General features: G+C 38.1%; 1 protein-coding gene across 1 annotated transcript in view; it reads right to left on the bottom strand.

Moving 5' to 3' along the window:
- The window catches only part of KCNK2 (potassium two pore domain channel subfamily K member 2), an 81,999-nt gene that overhangs the window by 33,429 nt on the left and 21,585 nt on the right, over positions 1-26,985 (bottom strand). The window contains exon 3 of the mRNA XM_072409862.1: positions 22,045-22,162. Within this exon, the coding sequence (XP_072265963.1) occupies positions 22,045-22,162 (118 nt within the window). The remainder of the gene's footprint in view (positions 1-22,044; positions 22,163-26,985) is intronic.

Raw genomic sequence — 26,985 nt, 5'->3', positions numbered from 1 at the left:
GCCACATCCTAAAAAGTTGCAGAAGCTCTTTGGTAGCACCTAAGGCTCTATAGGTAGTTTCCAAGGAAGAATCCTTTCCAGTATATTAGTAAAGTCTTTTAGCTTCACTTTAAAACAAGGTCGGGGTGCATGGAAGCAGTAGCAGTAAAAAGGTCAAATTTATTTTGCAATGGTCCCACATCTTTATTTCACAAGTGGACAAGTATTCTATAAACACCGGAGAACATACTGAACAAATAGACTTTACAAGAAACATTACCATGATATTTCATGTACAACTAATTTATTGTATCGATATTAAATTTGGCTTTACTACATACATTTCATTCTCTATATTATTTTCTTCTTTTCTTTCTTTAAACTCCTACTTTTCACTAGTGATATATACTACTCTTTATCTTAAATACATTCATACTTCATGCGCATGTTTTTTTTGTTTTAACTTTCATTTGTCTTGTAAGAGTGATGTGTGTCATCAATCTTTTTCTTACACAGTACTTTGGACACATTTTTAATCTTGCTCTGGTTATTAATTATACTGGATTAGTCAAGATGTGTGCAATCTGGAAAACATTCACTGACTCATAAAAAGGTATTTTATTTTACCAAACCTTAATACCTTAAAAAAACAGTGATAAGCAAAACATGGAATTTGATTTTCTTAAAATTTGTGAAAATGCAGTTCAGCCTTTCAAGTTTATTGCAAAGGCTCTAAACAAGGTCTTGTAGCGGAAAACTGCTTGAGTTTCTTTTGCTACATTTTCCCCTAGGTACAATTTTTAACAATATTGATGATCATGTTACGGGGTTGTTTGAATGCCATGTTTAAAAGCTTTGCAATTCATTTAAAGCCAATGTGCAGCTTTAAAACCATGTTTCCAAAATATACTTTACCTGTGAGTTACAATAAAATTATGAAGGGTTTTCAAACAGTTTCCGCACTTTTATATTTTTGTCCGAAATGGTGAGGGTGGGAGGAGTAGTAATTGGTCGTCTGAGAGTGTCATGTGACTAGTCTGGCAATCCGGTTGATCCTGCAGTTTAGTATTGAGTTGTCATTCTGTGATGGAGATGACTGCAAAAATTATAAATTGGATCAAAGAACAATATTCTTTTTGTGGGCAGAAGGTGTTCCGGGAGCTCAAATAAATTTCCAAACGTGTGCTCAGTATGAGGATAAAGTTCTTTCTTGTAGAGTCTTGTTTGAATGGACTGAAAAGTGGGAATGGCCATACTAGTGTGATGGATGGATGGAAAGTGCTCCAGACATTCATCTACAGCCATGACTACAAGAAATGAAGAAAGATCCCTGGAACTAATTCATGAAAACAGAAGAATAACAGTTGGACTCCTAAAGACCCTTCAGACATGCTCCTTTTTAAATCACATGGAACACACTTCCATGGTTCCCTCTGACTCCAATTATACCCACTTTCCCCCAACAATTTTGGCAAAAATATTAGGATTATGATTATGACTTTTACAGGGAAATTATTTCGTAAAAATCACCTTATCACTTATAATTTTCACAACATTTTAAGGTACCATACCAAAAAGAACATTTAGAGGAAGTCGTAGTGCCACTGTCCCAGTCCACAGTACTCAAGCAGCATATCAAGGCTACAGGTAACAATATTATATGTGTTGCTTTTCTTAGCTTCATATCTTCAAAAGCATGAAAGTAACTTTATGGTCATTTTAGCTTATTTGTATAAAATAACATTACTTAGTAACAGAATTACTCTGTATTAGTTGAGAATAGTAGATGTATGGGCCAATGAGCAATCTTTAGATTTGTGTCTACATTTAAAGACTTCTTGACCTGTGCCACACTTGCAACATAGCATATGTAAGGCTTTGATCCAGCACAAGTGCTCACCAGACACCGGTCTCCCAATCTAGCTCTGCACCCGCCCAACTGGTCAATAGCAAGCCCCCGCTCAGCCTCAGGAGGCTAGACGTACTGCCCCAGCACACGGTTGCCCCCAGGACTTCTGTGCACAAGGAATGGTGTATGGGGAAGGACTGACAGAGGACCAGGAACCCACAGACTATGCAGTACAAAGGACTCCAGCAGAGACATACAGAAACAAAGGTCATACACAGGTAAATAGTCCACCAGACCAGGTACATTATTATTATTATTATTAGTATTATTATTAAACAGGATTTATATAGCGCCAACATATTATGCAGTGCTGCACGTTAAATAGGGGTTGCAAATGACAGACTAATACAGACAGTGATACAGGAGGAGAGGACCCCGTCCCGAAAGGCTTACAATCTAGTATGGAGGGGAATTTACACACAATAGGATAGGAGGATAAAGTTACAAGAAATATTGATTTGTCTGATGAAAATGTCTTATTTATAAATATTCATTATTAGCTATGGATTTAAACTACAGAGAGATTCAGGTTTTCATGTAATTGCTCATAATAACACTCCCCATTGCATTTCATGTTTGCCTGTCATGAACAACTGTGGAGCCAATGGCATAATATAGAAAAAAGGTCCAAATATCTCATGTTTAAACCTCAGCTTCTTTTAAATAGCCAGACAAGTAGGTTTACACTTTTCATGTTGTTCCTTTCCTTCCTGTCCTTTGGGGGTTGTCATCATACTAACATTTTAACACCTCTTCTGTATAATTTGAAGTGGAAATCTCACACCTTTTTATCTCTTTATAGTTATGTACGCTTTCATGGCATGACTTAGTTTTGCTTTAGAATGCCTTAAAGTACCTTTTCTCTAAAAATAATGCTGCATCCAGCTCTCCAATGATCTATGTTGGTATAGTCTGTGTTACAGCCACAAGGGCCACCACCAAGGTGTAAAATGGGTACTTCTGTACCGGGCCCCGATCAAAAGAGCTTAAATTTTCCATGCCAACTTTTAGACGTGCAGGAAGGCCATGGAATTTTAGCTAGTTTTGGACTAGTATGGGTGCAGCTACACCACTCATCACAAGTGTCCATAGATAGAATAGTGGTACAGAGAAAAGGAGTCTGGCTCAGTCTTCTCCATTTCAGAGAACACGAGTCCAAATTTGGTGACTGATGAACCACACACAGCTAATGTAGTAAGAGAATAGTTGTAAGACAACGAAATAGAGGTTGTTAGTACAAAGTCTATCTGGCTGCATACCTATGATGCCCATGTAAAATATTTTCCTCTTTTTGCAGACATATACAAGAATCTCTGGGATCTGAAAATACAATCGTATGTAAGAATCATTACAGCTCCTCATACTTCTGAGCCTAACCCAGACCTAGCTGGTGGGGATGAATGTGGATAACTCATGCAATGAATGAAGTCTACAGAAGTCCTGTGCGGAAAGCATCATTTTATGACTTTTCATAACTTTTGGCACTACATTATCCAGATATGCCAAGCAGTAACACATTTCATTATATAGTTTCTTCACAAAAGTGCTCTTATCCTTTAAGTGGAATCTCTAGTACTGTTCTAGTCAGTGGTAAGTTCAATCAATCTGTTCCCTGCAATCCTAAAGGAAAACCTTCAGAAAAGTCTTCTTTATAACTCCTTCTGCAGAATACTTTCAGCGATACATTTCTAATTTAATTAAACTCATTACAATGAATTCACTTTATCTCAGCGTAACCATCCCCGCTAGCAGATAACTTCTTACTGGTGTTTCTAAATGATCAAATCACTCATGTAGGGGAACAGAAGTAATGTGTGACCTGAGGAAGGAGGTAATTAAGTGGTACATCTCACTCTGCAGTATCAGCTGTCATATAGGAAGAATGAAGATAAGAGGAAGAGAGAGGGAACAATAGTTTGACAGAGCTTTCTTAGCCTTAATGTTACAAGAATCCTCTTAGTGCCCACCATATCCCTCTGAAATATCCCAATATTTTGCATATTGGTAGATTAGGCAAAATTAGGATAAGCCAAAGCAAAAGTACGGTAAAGAAAGGATAGTTGCTCATGTAAGAACATATGATACTATAAAAAGGTCATAACTAAACTGTAGGCCAAGGGCAGGTACAGACCAAAATCTTGACAGCTGCATGGTCACTTGAACCACAGCACTAGTTCTTAAAGATCTGCAAATTTGACAGCTGGTAACATTGAGTGGTACTACTACGGCTTACTAATGCCCTTATTCAGTCTCTATGGGATGGTTGCCAGGAGAAGCTACATATAGTAGTCTTGTCAATATCATACCCATTGAGAGAAATGCATAGGAAGGCTGAAATTGAGTGGAGGTGGGAGAAGATGACGTGTAATCTGGACCTTAAAGAAGAACTAAACTTAAAGGTGCTTAAAACAAAAAAAATCCACTTACCTTCAATCCCGCAGGGCAGTCCAATCCATCCAGAGGTCTCTTCCATTGAGTCCCACGTCGTCCCGGCATCCATGTCCGAGGTGGCGTGCCATGTGGTGCCATCTTCGCCTCTTCTTCCTGGTTCTTCGTCCTACGTCACCCAATGCAGGTGCGAGATCAGGTGATGTAGGTTGGAAAAAAAACACAATAAGGCGCCTCCCGGGATGTGTGATGTAGGTATCCCGGGAGGCTTTGCGATCCCATTCATTCTCGATCGCCTAGGCAATGGAAAATTAGCAGGTGGTGCTGCAGCCTTTTTTTAAATAAAGGGTGTTGCACTTAGAAAAAACCTAAGCAAACAGAATTTTTGCTTTACATAAAAGGGGTGTCTACCCTTTTATGTAAAGCGAAATTTCCAAGATTAGGTGTGCTTTTGGTGCTTTAAAATGTAGTTAGTTTTTTGGGTTTTTATTTTATTGATGGTATATTATAGGTATATTTTCTATATACTATTTTATTTGTTGGACTTTAACCCAAATTTTGAGTATAAATCTCCAAACTAGCCGCCACATTTTCTTACCGCAAGAAAATTAAAAATAATTCTTAACTAACTATTGAGCCTGTAGTAAGAAGTTAGGTATGGCAACATTTTGTTTCTTTGCGCTCCAATATGTTGGCTTTTCCAATAAAGAAATGCCAGCCACAATCACGTGAAATCTTCATAAACGACCCCACTTCACCACCACTTTTCTCCCCTTCTCAAACAATTAACTCATCTCTAAGCTATCCCTAATACTAAGTTTACCAAGGATGTCTTAGAATAATACCTTTCTAAAAGCTCCAGTTGTCCATTGCTAAGCAGGCCTGCAGTGGCAGTGGAATTTGTGTGAGGCACTGATTGGCTGCTTAAGAAATCCCACCCCCGCAGTGTCTCAGAAATGCAATAAACAGCCAAAAATACCAAAAGATAGGTGTTATGTGTGTGATAGTTTAGTATCAGAAGACCAGAGGAGGTAGCTAAATGTTTTTCTACAGTTTAGGTCTTCTTATAGAACCATCACTGAAAAAGGAAGACACGGAACCTAAAATATTTTATTTTATTTTATAGCTAGTTTTCGGATAGATTACAGAACATTACTTACACGTACAAAACATTTTCACATTGAGGTAACCTGCCTTATACACCTAAAAAAAATATGTTGTGCCGGAGCATTTTGACTTTTGACTGTTGAGTTTGTAATCCCAAAAAGGGGTTTGGTATAATGTTGATGAAGCATGGGAGAAGGGCGTACAGAGGATATTTTGTTATTTTGTACTATACATATTGCTGTGACAGGCAATTCTGTACTTTATCCTAATGGGAAAGAAAGCATGTGACCGGGTATGATTTTTACAAATTGAATTTCCGATGAGAAAGAAAATAACACGCTGCATTACGCTCGCGTGACTCACCTGTTATTACAGATGGGCGACTTTAGATTTATGGCAAATCACGTATGTTTTTCTTTCACTGAGACACGTAAACAATGTTCCAAGACTCCAAAAAAGTTTGTTTAATCAGATCTGCGGTCAGCAATAAAAGCCCTGTTTATACTGACATCCAGCACACTCTAGGTACACAAAGAGCTGGTGAATGATTCAAGTCTGGATTAACAATAATGAAAAGACAGATGTCCTAGTTTACTACCCATGGAACTCAAACATTTGGATTTTAATGTCAATATTTTATCTAGTAAAACCTTTCAAAATATAAACTTGGTCATTTTAATTTCCATCATGGTCTGCTCCAATTTTATCATATTTGACAAGGCTACTTCTGAAACTCATTGCTTTCAGGACTTTGGAAAAGTCCTGGTGGAATTGTTGCAACAGAACAAAAGAAATTAATGAATAAAGCAGAAAAGAGGCTTCCTAGTGAGTGTTTAACAAGGTCAAATACATTGTAACAATACGGTGGTCAGCTAGTACAAGTTACTCACAAACAACTAGATCTGTCATGTTGAGGACTTTTCATCTCTCATCTTAAATTTGGTCCAAGAACATATTCAATCAGGTGCTAACTCTGTAGTCCAGACACCATAAAATGTGTAAAGGCAAGTGTTGATTGTTGAAGAACACAACAGAAAGAGTGAAAGTTTGTAAAAACCACCTTTTCTTATTAATTAATCCAATCACTATGCTTTCATGAAGTCTTGGGCTAGTATTATCTGTTCAAGTCCCATGGTTATGGGTAGCAAGATGGAGGGTGACAAATGGTTTTCTAGGTCACCACCCTGATTTAGGAATAGCTGTTCCACTTAGATTACGTTGTTTAAGCCATCTATCACTGCACCACACTGTCCTCGAAAAAATGTCCCTTCTCCATGAAGTGTGGAAAGAATACTTCCTCCAATTTGGGGAGCTTTCAATATCAATTGTCATTGACATAGAATAAAAAAATAAGTTCAACCATGTAACCCATGTAAACCAACAATAGTATAGATAAGAGGAAAATACTTTTTTATATAGTTTTGGATGGATTAGAACTCCTGTTGAGGTTTTCTTGCTGTCTGTGTCCCCATTGGGGTGATTCAACCTCTATATTAGCCATGGTGGGCAGTTGTGCATTGCATCAAGGTACATGTACCATTTATGGCAGCATGAAGAAATGTTCATCTATAGACAAGGTGTCATGGGAAACCTTTAAGAAATATTGGTTATACACCAATGATCTATTAACATGTGTTTTAACATGATTCATTATTGTTAATGGATCTTTAGACTTGCCAAAAGAGAAAAAGATGGTGGTAAATCGTCCAAAAGGGAAAATGTTTTATTAACTACTATTGAAGATATGAGCTCCCTTAACTTTGGAGAGATTTCCTCCTATTTCTTGTTGCCTTTCTGGAACAGAATGCAAAGGGGAAGCTTCACAATAGGATAGAGATAGCAAAACATAACCTGTCACTTTCAAATGCCTCAATAGAACTTTCTAAAGCATTTGCAGCTGGATAAATCAGGACCAAGGAGAACAAACAAATATCATTTCCAAAGTATTTGTGTCTCCAGTATTTTGAATAGTAGATTAGAATGCAAAATTGTTTGTCATCTGCATCATTCTATCTAATGTCTCTGCCTAGGGCTCCCTATAAATGACTTATTATTAGCTAGTGATGGCTTAGATTTCCAGCATGCTATATTCAGACCACCTGTGACTTCCCGGGGGTGGTGGTGACAATCTCCAGATGTCTTTTCTGCAGCCGGAGATTTTCCATTTTTTCATGTTGGGTCTCAGTGCTCAGATAACTCAATTGATCATCCGTAACACCTACCAATTTTTCTTAGGAATATATCTCACCCTCCATCCCAACTCACACAGACACACAGCTCTACTTAATTCTGTCAGCTACTGGTAGACCTTGTGTTAGGAATACAAAGTTTGTTTTCAATAGAATACGTTCATTTTATCAGGGAACACAGATTGTCCCTAATGCTTGGTTATGCAGCTGGTGAGTAAACAGAATAAATATTATAGCCTTGGTGCTCAAAGCCAACACACCAAGATAAAGATTCATATTTACCAAAAATAACATTTTTTCAAGTTTCATAGGAATTGTAAATGATTAAAACAAAGATCCTTATCCTTGTGATAAAGCTTTGTGAATTGAGCCTTATGTCTGCATTGAGCCTCATTGTGTCCAGTTAATGTTTCCAAGGAATACAAACATTTGCTTTGGGTAGGCAGTTTTAAAACACTGACCCAGTGATGGTGGCTAGGTACAGGAAAAAATGAAAACTGTTGCTTTAAAGCAGAACTAAAGTCTTATTTTAATTTTTTTTGATTAGGCAGGGCATTTTTGGAGATAGGGGCAGGCAAAGAGTTTTCTGCAATAAGCACTCTTACTTGCCTGATTTCTGTGTCATAAATTCTGGTTGCAAGATACCTAGCAATCCTTGCAGGGACTGAATGAACTCCTGCATGTCTGCACAGCCATCATCTAGGCTCAGCCAATCAAGATAGCCAAAGATTTTATCTGGAAAGGGAAGAAGGTGGTGCTGCCCAGTGGGGGGACAGGGAAAGGTGAGATTTAAAGTAGAACTATATATAAAATTAGAAAAAATTGTCCCTTCTGACATAAAACATACTTTCCCACCTGTTCACAAACCTTTCTGAAATGTACAATGAGGTGTCCACGTTCAACTATGTACAATACTGGGTATCCTAGCACAGCCCAGGCCATTAGGAACATACATACCTATGCATGCACGCTCTCCTCTGGAAACACGCTGAACAAACAAAAGGACAATTTCCCATACACAGCAGGGCTCCATTACCTGAACTCCATCCAGGTAAGCCCCCATACAACTACCTTACCCTAACCTACTAATATATTTGAGCATTCTAAACCTTACCAACTACTTAATATATTGATTTATTGTTTATCAACATCTCCCACTGATCCTTTTTAGACCTTGGAATATCGCTGTTCATCGACAGTTTTACTCCAATTAACACTGATGGACGAATTTATACTTTTTTCCATTACTGATCGCTGTAATATATCTCCTGTCGAATTTGGCTTAATTTTTCCTATAGTTTAACTTTTTCCACGTTCACCGGTATGTATATACCATATACTTAGTCTATTAGAAGATAAACTATATTGCATTATAAGACTTTTTTCATTTCAGTTAAATATGTTTCACTTTCTAACAGCACCCACTGCTGCTGAATATACCTCACTTACCTCCTCATGTGACCACAACTTCCTATTACCCAAATGTAAGTTTACTGACCCTGTACTTTGTTGTTTGAAATGTATATACACCCTCTCTATATATACTAACACTGTATAAACAATACACTTCCTATTTATAGTTAGCCATACACCACAACGACACCGACTGTACACACGGAAGATTTTCGCCCGATAATTGGCCGATGCCGATTATTGGGCGATAAAAATCTGCCGTGTGTACGTAGCTTTACTTTCCCTGCACATGCAGGGACTGAATGAACTCCTGCATGTCTGCACAGCCATCATCTAGGCTCAGCCAATCAAGATAGCCAAAGATTTTATCTGGAAAGGAAAGAAGGTGGCGCTGTCCAGTGGGGGGACCGGGAAAGGTGAGATTTAAAGTAGAACTATATATAAAATTAGAAAAAATTGTCCCTTCCGACATAAAAAAATACTTAACTACCTGTTCACAAACCTTTCTGAAATGTACAATGAGCTGTGCACATTCAACTATGTACAATACTGGGTATCCTAGCACAGCCCAGGCCATTAGGAACATACATACCTATGCATGCACGCTCTCCTTTTGGAAACACTCTGAACAAACAAAAGGACAATTTCCCATACACAGCAGGACTCCATTACCTGAATTCCATCCAGGTAAGCCCTCATAAAACTACCTTACCCTAACCTACTATTATATTTGAGCATTCTAAACCTTACCAACTACTTAATATATTGATTTATTGTTTATCAACATCTCCCACTGATCCTTTTTAGACCTTGGAATATCAACAAAAACTTCATGACTGCCCGTAACTCCAACAACGTAAAGCTTGCTTGTGCCTCTGCCATCACAGCTTCTCACTAAAAGAAAAAACAGTTTTAAGAATGGCAAAGACCTGATATTTGCACAGTTACATACTAAGATATTACAAAGCCAGGAACTTCTCAGCACCCCCTAGTATATATTGTTTTTGTTTTTTTCAATGTATATGCAGAACATACAGTCATTATACTACTATACCCCTGAGGAAGCCTAACTAGGTTAAACACGTCGGGTCATATGTGACATATTTAGGTCCTACCTTTGCTCTTTTAACCACTGTATAGTGATTAGATACAATAATGTATAGATGAGTTACCCCAACCTTGTGAATGTAAACAGGGGGGGGGATTCAATATAACAATTGTATTTAATATTTATGTATAAAAAAAAATGTGTAAATGCATAATTTATTATGCACTAATTATCGAGCCTCAAACCTCGTTCTTTCTACCTTGCACCTTAAATTAATTAACTACATTACTTTATTCAAGCTAAGCCCAGAAGATCAGGTGAAGATGACCACAACCATGATGAAGCGAGGACAGGTGAATGTAATTTAAACATTGTGAACAGACAGGTAAGCTTGCATTCTTTGCAGAAGCAACATCGCCTGTCCCTTCTGCAATAAACAACCTGTCTGCTCACAATTTCTTTTTTTTAATATTTAGTTCTGCTCTTCTGCTCTGATGCAGCTTTCTGTTGTAGAAATGAAGATATAAAGGAAAGGGTTTGTACTGCGAATAGTGATAAAATTAACACATGAAATTATATTCACTTCTACATTGTGTCATACTATTCTTCAACACAATTACCATGTTGCACATTTACCCGAGTAATTTCAAATACAGAACTTGTTACATTCATTGATCTCTTTTCATCTTTATCCTACTGAGGGCTCCCATTTGTTCAACTTTTTGAATAAGCAAAGTGATGCTCGTTCCAGGGCCCAGCATCATTCACAGTAGCATGAATACTCCACCTTGCAGCACCTCTGGATGTCAGTGAATGTCAGCTTCTAGTTCATAATTTGAGCATTGACTGTAACAGATGCCAGCTACTCTGTCAGGTTCTCTTTAAACTGTTGAGTTTGACATCTATCAGTGAGTGAATGTACAGTGCACCTTGATGCAGGATGAGATTTGATGGCATTCACCAGGGAAAGATTGGAACAAATGTTATATGCATCCCTAAGCAATGGCACTGATGCATATGATATATCAATGAATTATTGCATAAGAAGGAATGTTTAAAAAGTGAAAAATGCAGCTTTGTTTTCTTTACTTTTCCCCAATGATATGTACAATTTTTTTCATTTTTTTACTTTTTTTTGTCCCTAATATTACAGCTATAATTAATACCAAGGCCTCATGTAGATGGACATTTCTGCTTTTCTTTTCAAATGCAGCAGTGCTCAGACAAATGTGTTTCAATGCAAAACACAGCACCCGCAAAGCAAAAGCACCACACTAGAACCTGCTACATCCAAAATATGACATGCTTTAAACACAACCTTGCAACTGTTATCTACCGAATGGAAACCTGTGTTGAACACAAATTTCCAATGCAGGAAAACAATGTTCATCTACATGAGAATTTAAAAAATGTGTTGTTAGGTAACTTTGAAATATTGCATGTTGCATTGGTAAGTTCATTTCCATGTGTCACCTGTCAGCTACTGAGCCTTTTGGTTACAGAGTTCAATATCTCAAACTTACTCTACATATACAGCTGAATAAGTCAGAGAGAGCTCTAACCCTTCCTCCTTCCCCTCCTGCTCTGTTCATGCAGTTCCAGTCTTCAGCTCTGCAACTACATACCCAATATAATGCCATGAGCATTAGGCAAATGCTAAGGATGTACCCTTGAGCAGATACATTGGGTTTGTAGTGGCAGCATATTTTTTTGGGGGGGAAATTTCTGGCTACTATCAATGGTCTCCCAACCTTTCTTTACCAACATTGCTTTTAGGATGTACATAGTTAAAGGGGACCTGAACTAAAATTTGTCCCTTACGTTAAATACATCCCTTTTCTATAAGGTAAAAATTACCTTCTTTTTTTTTGGGGGGGGGGAGTTTAAAACCCTTTTTATTTTTAAAAAGCAGCAATGGAAGTGCGGGGCCTCCTGGGATTACATACGTCATGGATCCCAAGAGGCTTCCAGCTGCTCACAGAAGAAAAATGCCAATCTGACGCATGCGAGACCACAGTGACATCGGCACCCTTTTTTTTTGCCATGTACGTCACCCGATCTCTTACATATACATGCGAGATCAGGTGATGTGGGAAAAAGGCGGAAGAAGAACAAAGAAGATGGTGGTGCCCGGTGCCTCCTCTGCATCAAGACGAAGTAGGACTGCTTTAAATAGGTTTTGGCAGGACATGATTGTTTATAGTTGATTATATATTACTTATTAGTATATTGCTTTGTTCTGCACAATATCAGACTGGTCAGATCCTTGCATCAAATGATGAGCTGCACATGTGCATTTTTTTAAAAGAAGATAATGATCAGAAGTTACATTGCTCCAGCATAGCGAGTCAAGGTAGATGAAGATTAGAAGGAGAACAGTAAGATGAAGAAATGTGTACAGGTGAGTGTATTTAAAAAAAATGTGATCAAGCAGGTAAGGTTATTTTATTGCAGGGTTTTTTTTCCTTCTTAACCCCAACACCCAACTGTGTATATTACAAAATGTTATGCATTGCTGCATTCAAATTATTTCTCTTAGACCCTGGCATCTACCCAGTTGCCATTTTTTTTCAGCATCCCTTTGGAAATAATTTATATATGCCATGTTCACCCACATATTTATTTAATATGCAATTTTGCTTTGTTTTTCATTAAAAAGGACATAGATGGACCAGTCAGTAATCCCTTTAAGAAAATGTTACTTGGGAATGGTGAGTGTTGTAGGGGGGGTTATCAGAAAACTAGACTTTTACTTTAAATATAACAATATTATTTATATTCATTAAATAGCATTTGAATAGCTATTACATCTGATAATCACTATTGTCTCTTAGTACACCACAACACCCAAGGGAACCTACATTTGATTAATGTCACAATTTCTAGGTAAAGTTCAATAATCAATAGAGCATACAAGATGTTATTAACAGAGCAAGAGGAGGTTAACGCCTTATTGCAAAGGAAAGCAGTAATTATCGATCTCAGTTAGTTTTATAGTACTAAAAGAAAGAGTATACCTTAAACCTTAATGTCAGCTGGCAAATGTTTAAAGGTAATTTAGAAAGACTGGAATGTGTATACTGTTATAAAGAAGGGATACATTTTAATTTGGCTGTCAGATCAGTTTGTGTTACAATGTATCAATGTATAAGACTTTTATTACTGGTTAAAGCATACCTAAGCTCTGAAATTTCACTTTACATAAAAGAGTAGACAACCCTTTTATGTAAGGTAAAAATTATGTTGTTTGCTTTTTTTAAGAAAAAAAGGGTGCAGCACCTCCCCCTAATTCTCGTTCACCTAGGCAATCAAGAATGAATGAGAGCGCAAAGCCTCCCGGGATACCTACGTCACGCATCTCAGGAGGCTCTTAGGTGCTCTTTCTGCGCATGCCCGGGCATCTCAGGCATGCTCAGAAGGAGCCCTTTCGTGCAATGAAAAAAATTTGCCGATCTCAGGTATGCGCAGTGAGATCGGCAATTTTTTTTTCCATCCTATGTCACCCGATCTCGCGCCTGGGTTGGGTGACATAGGATGAAGGACCAGAAAGAAGAGGCGAAGATGGCACCACATGGCACGCCACCTTGGACACAGATGCTGGGACGACGTGGGACTCAATGGAAGAGACCTTTGGATGGATCAGACATGAAACAAACAAGCAAGTTGTTTGTTTTATTCAGAAGGGAGAATACAAGGTGTCTTTTAGCAAATATGTTCTATTTCAGTGTTCTTCAACCAGGGTTCTGTGAAGCCCCAGGGTTCCTCCAGAGCAGTGTTTTTCGATCTTTAGGTATACATTTTGAAATAAATTTCTGGTCTGCAGGAAACCTTTACTACAATTCCTATATCCACAGCTCATAGTACATTAATGGGGTGGTCAGTAGGAATAATGCCACTTACAATAATGACCATTGGGAAGAATGTCACCCTTACAGATAGCCAAAAAGATCATTGGTGTCAGTTAAACAAACCTGAGAGGTGCAAATTGCTCAAGGAACCCCAGCAGCCACTGAAGGAACCCTGGATGAGAAACAATGTTGCAGAGGTTGCTCTCTGTAGGAGTGAGATTCTTCCCAATGGCCAGCAATAGATGAGACCATCTTCCTATTGCCCAATACACTTATCCAGTGTGAGCTGGGGATATAGTAATTATAGCTAGGGTTCCCTGAAGATCTGAAAGTTATTTCAATGTTCCCCCATGTTAAAAATGTCAAGGAAGGCTGAACTATGGCTCAGCCTCGGGAGACTGGTTGCATCTCCCAGCACACGGTTACCCTTAGGACTTAATGTGCAATGGGTGGCTTCTGGGGATATGCTGGCAGACTAAACTAAACATTACCACAGGCACTGGAATCTGAGAGAAGTGAGGCTTTAAGGAGCCAATGGCAGCATGGGATTGATCAGGAACTATTCTGCTAATCACCTGCAGCATAGCTCCTAATCCCCTTCAGCTGTGCAGTCTCAGTGCAGGGGATGCCGAGAGGGAAAACACAGCTAAAGGGAAACAAGGATGCTTCAAGCCCCCCAGGACTAATTCCTGAAACTTCTCTGCTGCTACAAGCACCACCGCCAAAGGGAATAGGCACAGCATGCTCTACCTGGGACACCACCCAGGATTCTCGGCCAGAAGAGCATCTCCTAACAGTCTCTTTAGAAAACCCACACATCTTTGTAAATTCTTTTTTAAGTTCCATATATAACTTCAGTTTAATAAATTAGAAACTTACAAAGTGGCAAAAATGACCCCAAACCATTACAGTTTCCTGATGCAACCAACTGTCTTGTGATTTCTCTAATGAAATATTCCGGTAGGACATTAGTCTCTGTTGAACATGCATCTTAGCTAATGAAAACGGAGGGGGGCACTTAGCACCCGATGCTGGCTTTTCTTAGGAAAAGTCAATAGTAGTTGGCTTCGAAAGAAAAAAATCCAATCCAATCCAAACCCTATATACATGATTCTTCTAAAAAAGCTGAACTCCAGTCAGCCATTAAGCAAACCTCTCTAATGGCAAGGAATGAGGTAGATGGTATGGAGATTAATACTCCTTACTCTTCCAAACGCTACACCTATGGTGGACCATCAATGTCCTCATGTACAATGAAAGACCAATGGTCCTACATTGTATGAGGAAGTACATTTGCTATACAAGTGGAGCTGTTAAAATACCTAAATTGTTTAAATCTATCAAGAACACGTGCAAGAAATTTTTATAATTCCATCCTTGATAAAAAGCACAAGAACTTTCCCTTTCTGCTCAGCAGCAGAACTTCTAACAACCTATCTCATTTTACACATCGAGAAATATTATAGTGTGGGCAGGTGTTTCAAAAGTTGTCTTAGAAGGTAATAACTACTGTGCTCTGCTGGTGTTTATAAAATTTAGCAAAATAAACTTTTGTTATTCCACACCTCTGCTCTATTAATACATAAAACCCTCATGCTGTTTTTTGACAATTATATTTGTTTGAAAGTAAATTGTGTTCTTGTTCTTCCTTAAAAGGAAGTAATTAAGCTTAACTTTCTTTATTTCACTCAACAGTATGTGCTTAGACATGTAAAATTATTAATGCATTAAAAATAGCTTTCCATAAGCAGGATTATGCAGCAGTCACCAAGTATAAGTTTCTTTGTTTTCACCACCTCGGTGTCACCAGCTGGTTAGGCAGAGATTTGTACAGGGCTGATAACTACTGACTGGATAGGACCAATGTGTAATACCAGAACGAAGGGCAGGAATGTAACCAGACAAGCCAAGGTCATGGCAGGCATCAATCAAGAGTAGTCAGATCAGAGCCAGGATCAGTATACCAGTGTGTCAATATCAGGAGATGCCACATGGAACCTGGAAACAGAGTGTCTGACTTTTTAAAGCTCTCCAAGACTGGAGAGGATACACTTTAATTAGTGGGGTTGGGTGATCCAGCAAACATGGAATGAATCTGGTCAAAATTTGAAAACATTCGCTAGCAAATAGCAAATGACTGAAGAAATCTATTCCAGGTTTGCTGGATCACCCAGGCTCACTGATAAAAGTGTATTCTCTCCAGCCATGGAGAGCTTTATTACATCAGGAACAGAGCCTGGATGAACTCCAGGCTAGATGGATATTCTTTGGTGAATGAAAGTCATGTGACCCACAAGTAACCAAACCTAGGTAGTGCTGCAGAAGAGGTAGTTCAGGTAGAGTTTTCATTTTCCCCAGAAGGTGGCGTGCATTTGCAGAATATTCTAGTCCTCTAAGGTAAAGGGGATGTATCCGGGAGTCACGTGATTTAAACCAAGAAGACCAGTGGTTGAGCATGACGGATTTATGTTTTTTTTATGTAATTATGTAAGTAACCAGAGAATGGGATTCCTGGCCTGAGTAGTACAAGATGGGTGACACAGAAGGGGGCACAGATTACCTGGTCCTGTGGGTCCTGTGGGGATCTATGATACATTCTCTCAAACAATCCCTTCAGGGAATCAATTACTGCCAAAATCTTTTTCTAATGCTGAGGAGGCATTCAGCTACTCAGGGAGAGGTGTTTCCAAAATCAAGGAACGTATAAAGGAAATCACGGGAGGTTTTTAGTTTCTTATGATAGTTTTATAGTTAGTACACAGACTTTTTTTTTTGGTGTCATTTGTTCTGGAAAATATGTGAAAGCTCAGATGGAATAGTGTCACATTATCCAAAACAATACATTGTAGAAGATACAGACAGAACAAAAGGTTGCCACCACAGAACAAAGAAAAAAGTAATTAATATAGCAGTCATAGGTTTCTCTGTTTCCACTCATCTCCTTTGCAGAGTAAAAAGTTCACATTACTGTAACAGTCTGTTTCTAATACTGAAGACATGTTCAGCTGCTAGGGGGGAGTTTTAGGTTACTCAAGGGTGGGGTTTACATACTCGAGGGAAGGAAAGAGTAAATCAAGGGAGGTATTTTGTTTCTTAAGATTATATAAGATTATATATTATATAAGGTTTATAATTAACACTCAAACTTCATTTTCGGTATCATTTGTTGAGTTTGGAAATATGTGTAGGCTCACAACTGTGGAATAGTGTCACATAATCAGAGCTAACATGGTATAGAAGACACAAAAAAAAAACCAAAGACTTCCCCTGCAGAACAAAAAACAAATATTTGACAGCTATTAAAGCTGTTTACTTAGATAGCCTTTGAAGAATTTTATGAAAACCTATATTTCAGTATAGCTTAAAAATCAGAAAATTACTTTTTGTAAATCGTGGTCTAGGGCTAGCAAAACTAAATACTTCTTTTATTAACAAATCTCTATCTTTTAGACCTCACCTAGCCTTTTGTTTGGCTGATGTATAGACCCCTATAAATTGATGTAGTATTTAAAATGTATAGAAAGTGATGAGATGTCATATTTTGGTCAGGTTTTGGTATTGCCATTTAACTCCTACTGGGAAGATTACCCTACTCCATAATACAGAGGAGGTATTTAGCTACCCAGGGGAGGAGGTAGGTTACTCAGGGGGGGGGTTTACATATTCAAGGGAGTAAAAAAAGTAAATCAAGGAAGTATTTAGTTTCTTAAGGTAGGTTTATAGTTAGCACAAATAATTAATTTTAGGGTCATTTGGAGGGTTATGGAAATATGTGTGGGCTACACATGAAAGAGTATCACATAACTCAGGTTAAAACATTCTAGAAGACACAGATAGAACCAAAGAATGCACCCGCAAAATATTTGACAGTAGGTATAGATATTGTATTTTGATTGCCTTTAAAGAATTTTAAGAAAACCTACATTTCAGTCTTTAAATAAACTGCAACAAAAACAAGTACTTTAAAGAATTAACCCATATCAATTGCTGTTTGCTCTATATTAGCAGAAATGACCAAGATTATCTGATTACTTGTAGGAAAATGAGCTTCTATGCCCAGGCAATGAGCTCTGGCTGAAACATTTGCAGCCTTCCTTAGAATAATATCCTGTGTCCCCGCTAATCTTAAACATTACCATTACATCTAAGGTGAAATACATGAGCTGCCAACAGACCAGCACTGTCGCTCGCCGGCACCGGCTGTCCTGCTGAGCAGTGATGTGGAATGTGAGTTGCAGATGACAGATGAAACTCTGAATAGGAATATTTTAGCAAGTCGGTGAATTGGCTCTGGATTTCAGAAAATTGCACTGTAAATTATGCGATTCTTGACAGGTATAACATTTTATTGCTATTGGAGAAGTAATTGGAATAGGAAAAAAATAGTAAATCCTAAACATAAAAGCTAGTTGTGGATATAAAATTAAAAGTCACCTGATATAGCCAAATTTTGGATGACTGGACAAAATTTTCAAATGCAGAACAACAACATACCCCCTGCTTTCTCATTGTTGGCTATTCTTAAAGGACATTATGCATAAAGGTGGCGAGTTTCCCCTCGTTTGGATATTGTCTTTATTAAAGTACTTACAAGAAAAATAAAAATAGTTTAAATTACCATATGGATGAAACCAGGAGAAAGAGGGTTTTTTTGGGAAATCACATAACATAATTAATGTAAAAGTAGTCAAAGTGAGTATTGGCTAGACAGGGTTCAACTAGCACATGAACAAATGTAAGTGATTCCTTAAGGGGCAGGATGGTGTTTCAGGCAACCTTAATGAACGGATAGTGGGATGAGTCTCAGGTTCCAACGCGTTTCGCCATATGGCTTCTTTAGGGGAAGTTGAGACGAAAGGACCCTCTTTCTCCTTGTACAAGTAACTGAAGCTTGTTTTATGTTAATTACTCCTTAATATTTTAAAATCTATTACTCCCAAAAGTCAAATATTTACTAGATTCTCCACTTTAACTTGGGATAAGTGGGATCAAAAGTGTTCAAAAGTGTTCAAATTTAGGGGCATGCATTTTGTCATTTTGAGGAAGTCTTTCTGAGGGATCTAATAATGCCTATTTAAAACATATGGAAGATTGCAATGACCTACGCACTGCATGAGTTGAGTCAACCTATATTATTAATATTATTGCATAGTAATAATAAAATATTACACAGACCTTTACAAAGTCAATAGTCATTTGACTAGCTGTCCCTCCAATGGGCTAACAGTCCAATGTCCCTACCATAGTCATATGTCTTTAGTATAGTCTACGTCTAATCTGTAGGGAAGCCAATTAACCTAACTACATGTTTTTGGAATGTGGGAAGAAACCAAAGTACCCAGAGAAAATCCACACAAACACAGAATCTGCAAACTCCATGCAGATAGTACCCTGGCCAAGATTTGAACCTGGGTCTTAGCACTGCAAAGGCCAGAGTGCTGACCACTGAGCCACCAATTTGCCCATCACAATTCTAAACCTATATGCAATCAAAAGGGAGCATGCTGGATCTTTGAAGGTATAACTTTTGTTTCAGAGGACAGAGAGAACAAGGGTGCCTCTCAACACCATGCCAGAATGGGAGGCTTTTTGGTGTTCTGTAGGATTTTTGCAAACCTTATGTTTTGACCTCATGGTATTTTTGAAGATAATTTGAACTGGGAAGTTAGTGGAGTATTCAACTTAGGGCCATCCCAGTTCCTTCTATAACTCCACTAATATAATGTTATAATGGGTGGCCTCAGAGTAGATGACATGTATACTTTATTAGCAATATAACATCTAAACTAAGCATTTTACCTACACCTGACACTCAGGCTAATGCTCAACTATAACTTCATGTATAAATTCCCTTTTGTCAAATTATAGCTATAAAGGCTGGTAAGCATTTTTATTTTTTCGGGAGGGGAGGTTCTAAAATACCATTTTGGTTGAAAATTTAGCTGGCAACAAAATTCGAGCACCATAAACCAATGTATATTCCTGTTTAGGGTTCCCATGAAAATATCTAATTTATTCTAGGGAATGGCCTTTACACCATTTTTGCACTTTATACAAATTCTAGTCATTAATATGTTATATTTTGCACTCCTGGTAAATATTATTCAACTTCTTTCTTCATCTGAGAGCCCTGGTGCTTTAATGTTCCAGCCAGGTTCTTGAATCCTAGGCTATGCTACTTATTTGGAAATGTCACAGTCTACGTGTGGACATTCACAGACCACAGAATGCTTATAAAAAAGGTAAATAGTTTGCTTTTCCATTTCATAAGAGGAATATTACAGAAAGCAGCACTGCTCTAACCAAAAGCCATAAACCATATCAAAAAAACAAAAATATGAGGAAGCCTTTAAATAAGGGTTTCTCCTTACTTGTAAGGTTTTAGGTGTATGTTTAGCCAAAAGAAAGCAGTACATGTCTACGATACATGCACCTCTCCCACCATGCCAGTAGTCATAACTTAGTGAGCCGATAACTCTCTGCTGCATTGGAATCCCAAGCAGAAATGTCAACCCTGCCCAGTTTCTATGCTATATGCATCTTTCATTATAGAAGAATGAGATGATCTACAGTCCAGCAGGGTAGAGATCAAACAGGACCGACAACGTTTGGGATATTAGTGCAGTAGAGGAATGTTGTCAGATCACTACATGATGTTAGCCATTTACTTAGGAATACAACTAGAGCTGTCCAGGCAGCAGGGAGCATGAGCTTGGCCAACTCCATGCGTATGGGTCTGTTTCAGCATGGGCCAGGTTAAAAAGCTGCAGAGGACCACTGCTGCAAATAATGCCATCCACTGCATGGTTGCCCTTGGTGAAATGTTCTTCTCTACATGGACCTTCTATGTTTCAGCCTAGAATCATGCTATCATTTACTACTGAGTAAGGAGAACAGAAGTAACATATAAAAAATAATATTAGAATGTAAATGTATTGATGTTTATTGCAGTGTACCTATCAATTAAGTGAAGCTGCACTCCGCCCAACAGGTTAGACCAAATCAGTTGGGAGCACCCCTAGGAACTAGCAGCCAATGGGAGCAGTCCTAATCTGATTGCAGATGTAACTAGCAGAGAGTGCTCTCATTGGATGGTGGTTGTAGGGAAATGCTCCCCCCTACATTACATTAGCCTATCAGAGCTGGAGGCAGATCAGAACAGCTCTGGATTGACCAAGGAATGGGTAAATAATGTTTAATGCATGTGTTGATCAAACATTTATTGGGAATGCTGCAGTACCCCTTGAGGAACCCTTGTAAAAAGGTTTTAGGTCCCTGGGAACCCCAGCTAAAACAAAGTTAACTAGGGTCAGTGGGGAAAAAGCCTCTAAATTGGTGGTCAGTGGAATGAATGTCCCCCCTTATGTTGGTGGCCACAATTCAAGGAACTCCTAGCAACCTCAAGAGGAACCCCTGTTGAGAATGGCTGGTTTAATCTATAGAACACACTGGCCAATCTTTTTCAAGTTTGTACAGACAAGCAAATAAAAGACGGTTTCAGGCTTTCTCAACTTCAAAGACCTTTTCTCAATGTCCTCTGCACCCTCTTTTTTGGTAATTGTGACCCCCAATGGCTAGAGGTGAATAGAAGGGAATAAATGAAAGAATAGGCTCACCAGCAGCATTATGTTAAATGTAGCCTATCAGTGATAATTAAAAATTCATATGTTTTGAACACAACATGTTTTTGAGGATACCTACATATATTTAACCTAAAAAAAAAAACCTGGCAAAAGAACATGAATATTACTTTCTGGTGACTTATTTTTGCTTTCTTAATAAAGATATGGAGGCTGAAAAATCTTCAGCATCTGACACATATAGCAGCACTTTGGATGCCTGAGACCCTTCTGCATTGTGCTGTGGTTTCATCCTATGCCACTACTGTGGCCTGTAGTGATGTAGGAACCAATGAATGGAAATTTATTGAGCAGTGGCATACCCAGGAATCCTGCACACATTGAAGTGTGGCTGATATGAAGATTTTTCACCCAGCTCTTGCCATAGAAAATGAAGTTTAGGGTTACTGCCAACCTGAGAAGTTAGTTATATTCATTTTTTTTCTTGCATATTGCGTTATTTGGAATGTTTTGTTTCCTTAACAATGCAGTTGCTGTAATAACAATTGACAAAGAGATATATAAACAGAAAAACTGGTCCTACCTATTGTTGTTATAACAGTCCCAGCAAAGAAGAACGAGCTCCCCAAGTCCCAATGGCTGTTTTGGCTGGAGCCGTTTCCCAGAGGTATTATTCCTGCATTAATGGCAGCCATTACGTGCTGTAGGTTTGAAATAGAGTTGTTAGCACAGAGCAGCAATGAAAAGGACATCATTCTCAGAATGCAACTCATTTCTGTACCTGGCATGTCCCAACAACAATTCAACGATTGACAAGCAATGTTTGGCTGCAGTTTTATACACAATGGATGCACTGCCCAAGACTAATAAAACTCAATGAGCCTGATTTAATAAAATTCTTAAGACTGGAGAAGAAAGACTATAATGGACTGTGATAGGTAAACCTGGGTGATCAAGCAAATATGGAATGGGTTTCCCTAAAGTCATTTGCTATTTATTGGCAGATGTTATTATTCTTGGACCAGATTCATCCTAGGTTTGCAGGATCACCCAGGTTCTTCAGTCTTGGAGATTTGTAATAAATCATGCCCAATAAGTCTTTTTAGCACCCTCGGAGATGAGTTGTGTCCACTTAATATTGGTCTTCAGATAAGGCTAATCATAATTTCAAATGCCATCCTATAAAAAGATACCTAAACTATAAAAAATGTGCCCAAGCATTGAGCAAAGTGTTAGTCATCAGTATTGCCTAAATATACCTTGCAACTAATTATTTTCCCATTTTGTACCATGCTTTGTTTTTCTCTAAGAAGTGGCAAATTGGTAAACGATCATGGCTTTGCTGGCTCATGTCAGAGTTGCCCCTCTTGATTTGACTGGTTAGGGAATATTGAAGAAGCAGCACGCGAGGTACTGAAATTACAGATTTGCAGAATAAATGAAATAGGGAGATCCTTACTGTGCAGGTCCTCAGGTACAACTTTCTCTCCAGCAAGGAGAACAGTGAGCAGCACAGTGGTAAAATCACCAAATCTGACTACAGATCTCCCTAAATTAGCAGTCAGAGCCAGAAGTGTCTTAGATAATCTTATACTCCACATATTTAGCTATAAGGTTACAGTACAGTAGTTCACAGTAAATTTATATTTTAAAATCTAGCCAAGGATCCCCACACATTGTCAATACTTCTTTTAAAAAAAGCAGAAATTTTAGTAAGGAATGACTTACACAGAATCAGAACATTACTTTTTATATGGAAAGCCTGGCCTGGCGCCTGCAAGGACTGAAGTTGGGCACCCTTGCACTGCATGCATTGACCATCACTGTAAAAATTAGCCCAGGGGCATCTCAAACCTTTACAAGTTGGAAGACATGGTCATTTATTTTTGTATGATCATACCTCCAAGGGATAATCCTTTTGGAAACAAATGTTTCTATCCTTTGGTCACTATCCCTAATTTGGTCTGATGGATAGACCTCTATAAATAAATGTTATATTTATATATGTATGTAAATACATTTCTTTGAGTAGAGGTATGAGGGTTCAGAAATCCGGGTAGGGTTTAGTATTGCCGTTTGAATTTTGCCGGCAAGACTCGCCCTCTGTATTGATGTCGGTGATTAAATAAATTTAGAACACCATCATTGGAGTATTTGGGAATCTGTGATGACCCAATGAGCAGCCAAGGGGATTTGTTTGCCTCACCAGGTGATGATATGGCACGTGATGCATAACATTCATTTTGCAGCCCAGATAAAAGGAGACTTACAATCTGCTAGATCATGTGATGGTTCAGGTTTGAATTTGAGTAATTATTTTTTTTTATTGCTAGGTTTAGATAGGGGGTGATAATGTTTAGCAGTGGTGGCCTCCTGGCCAAAGTAGAACTTTCAAAATAAAAAAAGTATTGCATTGTATTTACTGTTATGAATTACTGAAAAAGAGGAAATAAGAGTAGAAAAGTCATCACTGTATTTAGGGACACTACTTCCACACCACTAGATCTGCTTCCTCCTTTTTTCTTATTCTCACCACCACAGGTTCCATTTACCTTGAACCAACACCAGTGGTGCTCCTATTCCTAACCCCTAAACTTAATCTGGATTTTCCATTTCCTCAAGGTTCTTCTTTCTGTCCTTCCCAAATTTTGTTTGAACTCGAGAAAATATATCAAGCCTAATACCAGAACAGATTAGATATTGGAAAGGTTCTCATTTCACCCTGAGGAAGCCCAGAGGGCGAAACGCGTCAGTACCTGAGACCTATCATGATAACGTTGTTTATACTCCTTCCCTTCTCTTTTGGAATTATATGCTTTGTAATTTCGATAGAAGATTGGAGTACCCATTCTGATTAAACCCACTAAGAGATGATGTTTGGATGCTATTTATACATGATATCTGGTGTTTTTGTTATAAACATCACAGCATTGTGAAAGTTTATATAAAACAATTTTTGTTGCAACACAAAACCCCTATCTTTTATTTTTATTTTCCATGTTGTTCTCATCCCTGTATGTAACCAATCATATTTTGCATTTGAATACCTTCTGGTTCTGCAAACTGGGGGTGTGACCCAGGTGTGTCATCTGCCTACCTATTTTGTGCCAAAAAGTCTCTTTCCTAAGAAAATTAGAAAACCTACATAGTAGATTAGGTTGAAAGAAGACATAAATCTATCAAGTTCAACCACTAGGGAAAAAAACATATCCCAGATATAAAACCCTATAAGACATATTTGGTCCAGAGGAAGGCAAAACAAAACCCCGGGTACAATTTGCTTCACCAGGGGAAAAATTTATTTCCCTGTTATTTTTACTTTAAAGCTTTAATATCCAGGTATATTCTGTTCTTCTAGAATTCATCAAGCTTTTTCATAAAGCAATCTATAATAGTTGCTGAAACTACTTCCTGAGGGAGCAAATTCCACGATATCGGAAGTAAAACTTTGATATTGCTTGTGGTTTCAGCTGACACTGCATTTACCATTCTAACTTCGTAACACAATTGTACCCGTTCCATGACGGTTGCTCAGCAACATGAGCGATGCCCCCTAAAACCTGGCATAATATCTGCTACAGGCGTGACAGCTGGAGAGTATAACAAATTGTATCGATCTAATGCGGAAAGTACAGAAGATATAATATATCCAGAAATTGTGATCTTCTTCCTGTTCTCCTCCATCTGCCAGTCACATGATAAAAGTACGTAATGCCACAAATTAAAGGGAATTCTATTCTAAATTCCAAGAAGGTCTTTTTTTTCTATTTCTATTCATGAGCAACATGAGGGAATTTAAAAGAAAATAGTTAATACATTTGTCACCTCCTCTTATATCAGGGATGTCAAACACAAATACACAGAGGGCCGAAATTCAAAACTTAGACCCAGTCGGGGGCCAAACTTGAAAATTATTGAAAAAATTGAGGACGGTTACTACTTTATCCATAACTAACAAAAACAATCCCCTCTACACACACTTTAGGGTTGAAAAGACTCATTTATATCTCTCTATGCAGGCTGTGTGTTGTTCATCCTCTCACATCACAGGTTTGTCTGACACTAAATATTACACTATGCAGTCTCTAATGGATTGAAACAAACACAATGCCCCCGGTAGTCAGGCACCATGTGATCATTGCCAAGGCTTTGTGTCACATGATGGGTGTACAGGAATATTGTCTGTATTTCATGTATTGAAAATGATAATGAGAGGTGGTAATGCGACGGGCGGGCGGGCCAGATGTAGTTCATTTTCTGAATTTTTTTGGGGGCCAGATTTGGACATTGAGGGCCAGATTTGGCCGATATAGGCATGTATTTTTAATAAATGTTTTTAGATAAAATTTAAAATGTCAAATTTGTATTATAACAATCATGATTAATATATACAAATATTTAAATTAGCTGATATACATCACATAAATAACATAGCGGAACAAATCTCAATGGGTTTCTTCTTCAGTGCAATTTCACAGAACTATCGTCCGTTTACTCAGGAAGACCATGAGATCTACAAGGATTTATAACAATTTAGTCCTAATGGGCCTAATTTATTACAGCTCTCCAAGGCTGGAAAAAATACATGTTCCTCGGTAAAGCTGGGTGAGTCAGCAACCCTGGAATGGATTTCTTCAAAATCATTTGAGTTTTGCTAGCAAATGTTTTGAATCCTGGACCCTTCCTGGGTTTTCTGGGTCACCCAGCTTCACTGATGAAAGTGTCTTCTCCCAGCCTTTAATAATTCAAGCCCCATGAATCAACTAAATGTTTTCAACTTTTTGGGTTTTTTTGACAGAAATACAAAAACAAAAATATATTCACTTACATGAGCCAGCCTTCGACTGAAATATAACAACCCAAAATGTCCTCTTACACCAACAACATAGAAGAAATGAACATAGCAATGTGTGAAGAGGAGAGAAACACACAGCACCAAACAAATCTTACATTTTTAAAATTGTTTAAATTTAAATAATCCTATAAATGTGAGAAATGTTCTACTAACTATTTCATATAACACTGGCAAAAGTATATACAATCACAAGAAAAAGAGCATATACCCGCTTTATCTTTTGAGGTTTTTTGTATCACGTCATAATAAAAAATCATCCTGCCCTGCGCAGGTCCTAAAATAATGTAAATGTAACCTCATAAGAAGAACAATACATTTATTTTAGGGTTAAATCGAATCAGAAACAGTTTGTGAAAAATGAAGTAGACCTCTACCACTTCCAAAGGAATTAGGAGGGTAAGTAGCAGCCATGTGCTGCCAATCAAATGCAATTGATTGATTGATCATTAGGAAGTGTGATCATCTCTATAAAAGCAGAGTTTTGACAGTTTGCTGGTCTGGAGCATTGAGGTGTGTGTTAACACAATGCCAAGGAGGAAAGACATCAGCATGGATCTTAGAGAAGTAACTGTTGCTGCCCGTCAACTTGGAAGAGATATACAGCAATTTCCAAAACTAGTCTATCATTGTAGAGTGAAAAAAATTATTTACAAGTGATATCAGTTGCCA

This window comes from Pyxicephalus adspersus, chromosome 4, assembly GCF_032062135.1.
Source record: "Pyxicephalus adspersus chromosome 4, UCB_Pads_2.0, whole genome shotgun sequence".
NCBI classification, from domain to species: Eukaryota; Metazoa; Chordata; class Amphibia; order Anura; family Pyxicephalidae; genus Pyxicephalus; species Pyxicephalus adspersus.
Note: the sequence above shows the minus strand (reverse complement) of the source record. Positions and strands in the feature narration are given on the sequence as shown.